Source organism: Pocillopora damicornis, chromosome 11, assembly GCF_964200805.1.
Source record: "Pocillopora damicornis chromosome 11, jaPocDami1.2, whole genome shotgun sequence".
Classification (NCBI taxonomy): Eukaryota; Metazoa; Cnidaria; class Anthozoa; order Scleractinia; family Pocilloporidae; genus Pocillopora; species Pocillopora damicornis.
The window spans coordinates 21,329,989-21,340,869 of record NC_142680.1 but is presented as its reverse complement, the minus strand read 5'-3'; the positions used below and the strand labels follow the sequence as shown (position 1 = coordinate 21,340,869).

The window sequence follows — 10,881 nt, the reverse complement described above, 5'->3', positions numbered from 1 at the left end:
AACATTTTGTGTAATTATAGCCTGGGCAATTCCTTCTGATGTTAAAAAAGTTTTTGTTATCGTTGGGTTGGTATTAGTTGCGAATATGACCGTTGTAACAACATAAACCAGCAATTTGCATATACTAGACTATCAAAGATTGCCCAGATTGCCTTGACTTTTTGGCTTCAGGAGAAAATTATATGTATATTTAATATGAAGGAGACCTGTTTCGAAGTTTTTATATGATATAAGAGGGAATTCGAATGTTTTGGTAATGTTTTCCTTAATGTGACGTGCAAGTCACGTTGGTCACGTAACGCGCCTCTTGAGCTCAAATACGCTTATATAAATCGCTCTAAAAATTAGTGGTTTAAATAGCCCAAAAAATTTATTGCAGTTTTTAAAAGAAGAAGCCTTGTTCTTGACATTGATTATTGTCTCATGGTCAGTTTATGAAGCCATGTGACAATGGCCGATTTTAGTCGCCAAAGTTGAGCTATGTTTTGATGGATGAAATTTCACCCGAATTAGAAAATTCGTTAAAAATTGTTTTTTCAAGAAATCTTGGAAAAAATACTTCAGAACCTTTGAAAAATATCTCTTGTTTTAGAATTGTTATGTTGTTTCCGAATTTCTGGCGAAATAAGCTTTTTTCGGCCGTTATCTTGAGGTGCACTATTTCACCGGGAAAACACGGTTATGAACCCCCAAAACACAAAATGCCACCGTTCTCCCAACATAATTTTTTTTCGGCATTTTTTATATTTTTCCATAACGAAGGCCATTTATACCTATGTTCTGGCAAAGTTTGAAAAAATGTTAATTTTTTTCATTTTCAACACCTTTTCTCGATTTTCACAGACGACCACTCTTAGACCACTTTTTAAGTTTTATCCAGTGCTCTGATATTGTTTACAAAGGGTTAATTCGTTTGACGGTCTTCACTGCGGACTCATTTTAGATTTTCAGTTTTTTGAAGCAAACGGTTTTGAAACATCTGTTTATGTTCGCTCAATGCAGTCTTTAAATCGAATTAAACGCTCAGCGTCTCGCTCACTTAGAAAAACCGCAGCTTTAAAACGAGCTTTAGTTTCAATAGACAATATTATTCGTTACCTACCTCTGCACTGTGTCGTTTTGGTCGACTGAACTGTTCAGAGGAAAATTTTGCGGCAGATTTCTTCAAAAACTTTCATCACATATACAGCATTGTCAACCGATTCGTTCACTAAAAACTCGAATTACCGGAACTTCAAGAATGTGAAACAAGAGCCCTGTTTCAATTTTTTATGTCAGGTAGGATTTTAACAAGCGTACACGTGCGTTCGAGAAGGTAGAGCCATTATTTAACGAGAAACTGAACAAATTTAGAATATTATTAACTCAGTATAGGTTATTTAAAGCTTGTTAACTTGTACGTTGTAAAATATATCGTTAATTAATTCAAAACATTCATGATAATCCGTGTAAATGTTTAATTTAATGAAGGATCGATCGGCACTGGAGCAGCAACCCTCTGAAACCGCATCCCGCGTAGTCTTTAATAGTCTTTATTTCTTTCGCTTTCTTATAATAACATTCATGAGAGTATAATTTAAGTCAAGAGATTATAAGACATTATATATCCTCTTGTGCACGTATATCTTTCCTTGGATTAATAATTTATGCATTCAAAAAAACGTTTAGTAGCATGAAAAATATTTTTTAAAAGTTTTGGTTTGTGTTTCCATTACCTTTCCTTTATTTTGTTTTACGTGACTAGCAAAAAATACTATCGACAGACCTCGAGCAAAAATTTAAGAGAAAAGCGTTCTCTATCGGTCAGCTATGCACTGAAAGTACTTATACGATCATATATAACTCGAGGATGGTCTAACTCCATGGACAGCAAAGTGCTTGTCTGATTGTCTGCTTCATTGCTCGTCTCACCTCACTAATCTTCCAACAGTATAGGAACGGGTTTAACGTCGAGTTAAGGTAAGTAAGGATAATTGCCATTTCCCATGCGACGACTGAGTTTGATGAATATGTTGTACTAGAAGTGATTACAAATACCACAATAAGGAATGGTGTATAACAAATAACTAATACTGACTGTACCCACAGTGCACTGTGCACTGCTTTTCTGTATCGCGCCATGTTCAGTGCATTTGGTTGGCTCGGCTGTTGTTGTACTTGTGCCTGATGATGTCTAAGAGTGCGAAAAATCTTTGTGTACGAGGCGAGTGAAATAAGCAGCGAAAGTAGTATCGATATCAAGATACTCAAAAGTGTTATACGCTGATCGAAAATGATGCTTAAAGAGGCGACGAGACAAAAAACCCAAAAGCTAGCTATAGTGATATAAATACGCTTCAAAGTCACAATCTCTTTGTATCTCAGCCCCAACAACAGGGCAAGAAGCCTGTCCACGCTTATTACCGCCATCGTCAGCAAAGAAACTCCACATAATGCTACGCTTGTAATGCAAGTTGCTTCTCTTGCGTAATGACAAAGGCTCCAGTGTTCGTGAACTGCGGACATCAAATAACTTACATGAAGAGGCTGAGCAACAAGACCAACCAACAGGTCAGTGGTTGCCAGACAGCGATACAAGAGTTTGGACGGCGGATGAAGGGAAGATTCCCTGTGAAGGGCAACAAGGATAAGAGAATTACCAAGAAATGCTGTGATGGCCAGGAAAATGTTGACTGCTGCGAAAAAACCTAATACTGATTGAAGCCCACCTATCAAAGAGGGGTAGCATCGCAGTTCTTGAAATATTTTTGTCTTTGTTCCACCTCTGGTGAAATTTGTTGTCGACATAATTCTGCATTCGTTTCCCCTGTTCTTGCAACGAGAAATATTTCGTCTAAACAGGACACGCCGAACTATGATAACTGAAACCTTTCATATAGACTTCCTCCCTTGCGTTAAATCATTTAAAATGCGTCAGAAATTTGCAGCTGTGGGATGCCTCAGTTATGAAACTGATTCTGGTTGAAGCCCAACCAACAAAGAGGAGAGCATAGCAGTTCTTCAATTGTTTTCGTCTGTGTTCCAACTCTTCTGAAATTTGTTGTAGGTTATCCAAGATTGCAACGAGTAATATGTCGTCTAAACAGCCCACATCCAGCCACCATCAATTACACCTCATACTTCAATTTATGATATTTATACACACTGAGAATTCTTCATCAGTGTTTACTCGTTTAAAATACGTCAGAAAATTGTCAGTTGTGTTCAAAAATTGAACCGTTGAAGTGCCTCAGGTATGAAATGGAAATAAGTAGAAAATGGAGAGACATCTGTGGTATAATTATTTTAAAAGAACGACGAACAATCTACTTTTATCTAGATCAGCTTTCACTGATAGGGTGCTAATCTGGTGTCCAAATCATTCGTGTGAAGTTCAGACTTGTATCATTAGTAGCCATGACGAATTGGAAATAAAAGTTTCAAGCTGGCGATTTTACTTGGTCTTAGAAAAGTTGGATTGGAGACAATCTGCGAATACATCAAGCAATTCAAATTTAAATTTTGGTCACAGATGAAAACGTATTTCTAAATGCTTGAGTCGATTTGTAAAGACGTGCTTTTTTCTTTCCGTTTTGTTTTGCGTCTCCGGACTTATATTAAAAACAAAACCGTAACAAGATGTTATGCCGAGCGCCAAACCATTTTTTTAAATTCGTTCTCTACTGCCTTTTTTCCTTTCGCCAGGAAAGTTAAAATGGTATTTTTTTAACAAAACTGTTCGGCCTATTTTGCCTTTTTCGCCCCATGATGTAAATTCCTTTCTTCATCCCTTTGGTCAACAAGATAAGAAAAATAGGCGTTAACTGAAAATAAAGGAGGCGGAGAAACCATGGTTTTGCACCAGCCATGATGGCACTACGCGCTCGGTATCGTTTTAATCCCAGGGTTCCATCAGGTACCAAAATAATCATTTCTTTTCGTTTGATGCCAATTTTTATTCCAACTTTACATTTGTCATTTTCGATCTACAATTTTTCTTCCTTTAATGTTAATTCCTTTAGCAAGCACACAGACATCGGTCAGTAATATTTCTGTTTGACGATATGATAAGGAAATTCTCTTTTGTCAGTTTTTGAATGACAGCATAAGCGGTTTAAACGGTATATTTAAATATACTGTCATTCTTTTGGACCGGTAATTAAGTGCAAAGATTATCCCTGTATTGTGGTGAATTCTGAATTCCTAAAAAGCGTCATGGAACGAGTTCAAGGAAAAAGAAGCGAAAGTTAGGAACAGTTAATCACTCGGGTCGGTAGACATAGGATCAAGAAAACTTGAAGAAAACACAGACCAGCATTAAACTGGATATATCAAATATTTCAAAAGTTGACAATATTCTTGCCATGAGTTAATCTGTGAGAGCATCCAGAAAAATATTTCATTTTAGTTAACGCCAATTGCACAAGAACGATCCCTAAAACCCTATTTCCTACGTAACATTTCAAATAAAAACCTCCTCACTATTGTTTACACGTTTGAAATACGTCAGAAAATTGTTCGCCGTGTCAAAAAAGCTTTTTTTGTGCTTAACTTGTCATGTACATCACGTATGAAATATGAATAACAGAAAACTATTCAAAGACATCTTTAAAATTATTATTTCATGTTGCAACAAACAATCCCGCTTTATTTAGCTTGCGAGAAGGCACTCAATATTATGGCTTCAATGCGAATTGAATAAGTTTAAGGATGTAAGGCCAAAGATGCAAAGATTGGCTGAAAGAAAAACTAGATGAATGACTTAATTAATTGCTAAGAGATGCGTCAATTCCTTTCCCAGGGAATTTTCTTTTCAGTACAGCGACGGTAGCTTTAAAACTAATCAAACAAAAAGATGTTTGTCGCAACCAGCTGTTGATTTTACTAGATAACGTTTCAGTTTAATTCAAATTAGCATTGAAAGGGAATTTCCTTGACAAACACAAAGACATGGGCTATATTTTTTTATTTTACAATGCGATATGAGACTCCTAGGTCTTAAAAGATCTATTTTATCACTTCTTTAATGGGTGAAATAAACATGTCGTTTTTAGGCCGATAATTAGATGGTATGGTATTGAAGCAAATTCTGAGCTCATAATAAAGCTTTGAAAACGAATTTAAAAAAACATTTGAGGAACTTTGGGACAGCAGTTAATCACTCGGAAATGGAGGAAATAAAATCCGTAAAACTCAGAGACAACCTAAAGATACACCAGTGACAAACTGAACTTGTGGTGACCTCTATACAATGATACGAAACTTGTTTTTCGCCGTTGCCAATATAACTTCAGCACATCGATCGATCTGTAAAAAAATTCCATAACAAACAGAGATGATCAATTTTATTTCAAATACTTTCGTAACTTTCAGTTAAATATACAAGTAACAGAAACTTCTTCACATAAGCTTTACGGGTAATTTTCTGATCACAAAACCAACAAATTCTAGACTTAAACTGGACTGTCTCTTTTGGCAATATGGCGTCAACATCAACGTCAAGCGCTTTCTTTTAATTAAGAGTTTAATGAGTCGAAATAGTTTTCTCGAAACACACAACATCGGCCTCAAACACATCTCTTAAACTACTCTTCGAAGTTTTATCTGATACCTTCATATTGCTAAGAGGAGAAAACATGAAAGTAAAATGTTTGCATATCTTTTCTTCGATTATGACATCTTGTTTTTTTTAGCATAGCGGCAAGAAACCATATTTTTGAAAACACCAAGCTACGGTTACCTAGTCTGTCGTTAAATTTTTCTCAGAGATATAAAGACTTTCGACAACAGCCTGTGCAACTATTCTATTGAGCCACTTCTTTACTTTTATCCAAAAACGTACTTAACGACTTCTCTCAAATAATTATCGTGACTTAGGGATTCTGCTTTCAAAGTCTGAGGAACAACTCGAGGAAAACCTAACTCAGCAAAGTGCTTCTTTAATTGTCTGCTTCACTGCCTCTCTCACTTCACTAATCTTCCAGCAGTAAAGGAACGGGTTTAACGTCGAGTTGAAGCAAAGTAAAATAAATGCTACTTTCCAGATGACGACTAGGAGAAATGAATATTTTTTGGTATGAGCGATCACAATATTCACTGTACATGCTGGTGCATAACAAACAACTAATGCTAACTGCACCCACAGTGCACTATATACTGCCTTTCTGAATCGCGCCATGTTCAGTGCATTTGTTTGGCTCGGCTGTTGTTGATCTCGTACTTGTGCTTGATGATATCTGAGAGTGCAAAAAATCTTTGTGTACGATGCGAATGATATTACCAGGCAAAATGGTGAAACAAGGTAGCTGTACAGAAAGATTATACGGTGATGAAAAAATTCACTTAAAGAGACGACAAGGGCAAAAACCCAAAAGGTAGTTACAATAATATACGTGCGCTTCAAAGTTACAATTTGCTTGTATCGCAGTCCCAACAACAGGGCGAGAAGTCTGTCCAAGCTTATGGCCGTCATCGTCATCAAAGAAACTAAAAACAATACATAGCCTGTGATGTAGGCTGCGTCCCTTATGTATCGACAAAGGCTCCAGTGTTCTTGAAACACGGACATCCAATATAGAGCACTGAGAGGCAGGGAAACAAGACCAACTAACAGATCAGTTGTTGCCAGACAACAATACAGGAGTTTTGACGGCGGATGCAGGGAAGATTCCTTATGAAGTGCCACAAGGATAAGAGAATTTCCTGCAAATGCTGTGATGGAGAGGAGAATGTCAACCGCTAAGAAGCAAATTGATAGTTGTTGATGCGCACCCATCAAAGAGGGAGAGCATAGCAGTTCTCCATTTGATTTCGTGTGACTTCTACCGCTACTGAAATTTGTTGTCGACATAATTCTGTCTTCGGCGTTTCCCTTTTCTTATAGGTTTCTGTTCTTGCAACGAAAAATGACAGCAAGGATTACTGTAGCTTTACTTCCTAACTAACAATCGCATGCTAACTTACTCATTTAAAATGCATCAGGAAATTTTCGATTGGATCAAAAGAATATTTTTTTCCCGGGAACCTTTGGGTGCCTCTGTTATGAAATAGCAATAAAAGGCAATTATAGAAACATCTGTTATTTCAGTGTTTTTGCAGGGCGGCAAAGAGTCGCTCTTTATCAGAATTAAATTTAATTATAATAGGATGCAAATCAAGGGTCCATTCCTTTCGTGTGAAGTTGAGACTTGAATCATTATCAGCTACGGAAAGCTAAAAAATGCAAAAGCTCACTCTGGTGATGTCAATTGTACTAGGAGAAAACTTGAATTTGTGACAATCACCCAATGTACTAGGTAGAAAACACAATTATTCAACTATGCAAACTTGTTTCAAAATATTTGACATTAACTGTGTATCTACCTGCGCTTTGTAGGTTTTTTTTCTCTCCGTTTCGTATCCGACTAGAATTAACAATAAAACAGTAACAGGATCAAGTTATCCCTTTGGCAAAACATTTTCTACAACTGTAAAAGGAAAGTTATTCAATTTTTGTCCCTGCGATTCTCTTGAGCAATTAACGATTCTACTTTGGTGATAACAGTTAGTTTCCAATTATGAAGTAGACAGGATAATTTATTAATCGAGATGGAAAATGAAGGGATGGGCGCTCAAAGCTTAACAACAGTCGATGAAAAATTTACAATTGTTCTAGGAGAGGCTTCGTCTTTACCAACTCTGACCCCTATTTCAAGCTCTCTAAGATTGTCTCGTGCTTTATATCGCACACTGAGGAACGAATAAGTTGTTAAGATGACACCTGCTTGCCACGACAGATTCGGACTTGCATTAGGCCTAGTTTACATGATTACGTTTGTTTCGACGTTATACATATAAGTAAATACCCGTTTTTAAAAACCTTTCAAATTTGAAAATAAATATCAAATAAATTTATCTTTTCTTTTCTCATCAAAAAAAGACATCGTGATGAGAAAAGAAAATACACACACACACACACGCACGCACACATATATACCTAGACCATTTAATATATTTTTTTCAAATAGCAGCATTTTCGAATATATAAACCATTTTTCGAAAATGCTGCTATTTGAAAAGATATATTAAATGGTAAATGTTTATATTTATATATTAACTTTAGATCCATTGTTTTATTTTCGGACGGGAAAATTGCTGATAGACAAACCAACAACTCATCCAATTCTTTAATACAGAGTAAGGGTTTTATCCAGAAAATTTTCAATTTCTGCAGCTGATCAAACTACTAAAGGCGTTTGTGTGGGCTGCGACAAGTTTTTAATCTCAAAGGTATTCAGTTTTACTACAAATTAGCACCAAAAGGTAATTTCGTTGACAAACAAATAGACATCGGTTGTATTACTGTTTGACAATACGATAGGAAAACTTTTTTTGTCATCTTTTTAAATGATGAAATAAGCATTACATCAAGATAAGATGTCATCTGAGTGCCCAATTGAAATATTCTTCCTTTATTGAAGACAGTACTAAACAATAACGAGGAAAAGTGAGCCTATGTGACCCTTTGATCTAATTTTCTTTCTTCCTACGTCTGGTTATTGAGATAATAAAAGTGTTTTTGTACCAAGAAAGTTCTCGTGTAAAAGGCAGGTAATTTTGCGATGCTCTGGGGCAAATGTCAAAATTTCCCTTTCATCACAACAGTTACATCTTAATACTGAAGTGAAGAAAACAATTTATAAGTGGTGGTCGAAAATCAATGGACGTATGCTAAGGAATTATCAAAACTCGCCGCACAGTTCTTCAATTCTACCTTCATCAGCAACATTTACTTCAGAACTCCCTCACTAGCGTATGCTCTTTGAAAAGATTATTGACAAAAGATCGATGTGCAACGATTCCATTGAACTTCTCATTTTCTCCGCTTAAGCAATAATATTTTTGACGAGCGCTCCCTAACAATTATCGTGACTAAATGAAAGTCTTACAAGACCAAACCGAGGAGGAGGTAACGCAACGGACGGCAAAGTACTTCTCTGATTGTCTGTTTTACTGCATGTCTTACTCCCCAAATTTTCTAACAACAAAATGCGGATATAACTTCAAGTTAAAGTAAAATGAGACAACTGATACTCTCCATACAACGACTGAGTCTGATTGATATGTTTTACTATAGATTGGTGCGCAACAAACAACTAACGCTAACTGCACCCGCAGTGCACTCTACACAGCCTCTCTGTATCGCGTCAACCGAATAGCGACTGCATCTTAACTAGTAAATAGTGTGTGTTAACCCCTTTAACTCCCAGATCAAATTGTTATTTCTCCTTACTATCAGTCATACAATTCTTATAATGTTAGTCAAGAGAATATATTATTGGATCAACTAATTATCCCCAAATTGATATTTTTCTTTACTCTCACTACTTATCTGTTTGATTTTGTATTGATATTGTAAGGAGAAATTCTGTTTTGGTCACTCATGGGAGTTAAAGGGTTAATTAATTAAGATATGAAGCACACAGGAAACTGAGGAGACATCATCCAGCCATGACACCCTCGGCCTCGTTTTGAGTACGAAATTTCATCAAATACTAAATTATTCATTTCGTAACATATTTACTTTTATTGTTTTTTTAGAGGGCACGGTAACGAATCTTGCAATCTGATTGGTTCTTTACCCGGTCAGTATTTTCCTATCTCTGCCCACGGGCCACGGTAACGCTTTCGTGAGTCGCCGAGTACATCCCAACTTTCGTTGTCATTTTTCATAAATATACCTCGTTTTCCGGCTGGGCAGTATTTTTAAGCAAACACGTCGGTCACTACCTCAAGCCGATAAATAACTTATGAATCCTCTCTTTTCTCTCTATCAAATCACTTTGGTTGACAGAAAAATATTGGTTTCAGAATGAATTTGTATAAACAATAGTGTCATTACGTTGGTTGACAAGCGGCCCAAAAACCTTCTGCAATTAATTTTAATCGTTCACAAAAAGTACTCAGAAAGTTGGAACGTGAGGTATTTGGTTACAGTTAAACTGAACGATGGAACTTTCATTCATTTAATATCTGAATTTTCTCGAGCAATTTGTTCATAGTGAAAGAGCGAGCGAAGTTTTAATTTAAGTTCTACAACAAATATACGCTCCTGGTGAGTCTTTCCAATTCCGTTCAATTTGGACATTTGCACCTTAAATTGCACAACAGAAATCGAAGGAATTTTTTGAGAAAAGGCCGCATTTCATTCCCTTGTGTCTCGTTGGAGTGTTCCGTTCGAATTTAGTTTTTGTGAAGGAAAGATCAGAGTTAAACAGGCCATTACAGCAAACAAACGAGCAAACTCTCACAACTTCAAAATAAAAAGATTGAATTTACTCACAATTAATTTCCTCGCCGTTTACTTAATGAAAAGAGGTAAATCTTCGTACATGAATGAATCGTCGATGAGAGTGAATAATACTTTCCGTTAGATCATTAACTGATTTTGAAGAAAACATTGTCGTGACAGTCCTTGCCAAACCAGTTCTGTTGGTTTTCAAATGTTCCTTCGATTTTCTTTTTCTTGCGCGCTCTCTAATTGACAGGTGTCAGATTGTGACAGATGCCTTATCGTTACGGAAATGAAAATGTTTCGCTGAGGCATCTCTCTTAAATTTGCATCACTTCTATTTTAACTACCATTTACCCACTCAAAAATTGTTCAGTTTATGGAAGATCTTGCCGTATTTACGGCCATAAATCATTCGGGTTCTTTCGGAAAGAATTTCGTCAAGTTTAAAAACAATAAATATGTTATTTACCGGCTAAGGGTCGGTCCGTATGGTGAAAAACTGTGACCTCGGTCTTGAAAATGCTGCCCTTGGCCTACGGCCTCGGGCAGTATTTTCAAGACCTCGGTCACAGTTTTTCACCATACGGACCTCCCAGCCGGCAAATAACATATATTTCTTTCGACTCTAC

At 36.5% G+C, this 10,881-nt stretch overlaps 2 protein-coding genes across 2 annotated transcripts; both read right to left on the bottom strand.

Annotated features, from left to right (window-relative positions):
• Positions 1–1,518: 1,518 nt before the first annotated feature.
• Positions 1,519–3,423, bottom strand: LOC149038199 (melanocyte-stimulating hormone receptor-like). The gene has a single exon (XM_089187200.1). It carries the CDS (start codon positions 2,785–2,787, stop codon positions 1,855–1,857), a length of 933 nt encoding a protein of 310 aa, XP_089043326.1. The 5' UTR covers positions 2,788–3,423; the 3' UTR covers positions 1,519–1,854.
• A 1,888-nt stretch (positions 3,424–5,311) lies between these two features.
• On the bottom strand, positions 5,312–6,972 carry LOC149038198 (adrenocorticotropic hormone receptor-like). The gene has a single exon (XM_089187213.1). The coding sequence runs from the start codon at positions 6,827–6,829 to the stop codon at positions 5,903–5,905; it is 927 nt and encodes a 308-aa protein (XP_089043339.1). The 5' UTR covers positions 6,830–6,972; the 3' UTR covers positions 5,312–5,902.
• Between the last annotated feature and the right edge of the window lie 3,909 nt (positions 6,973–10,881).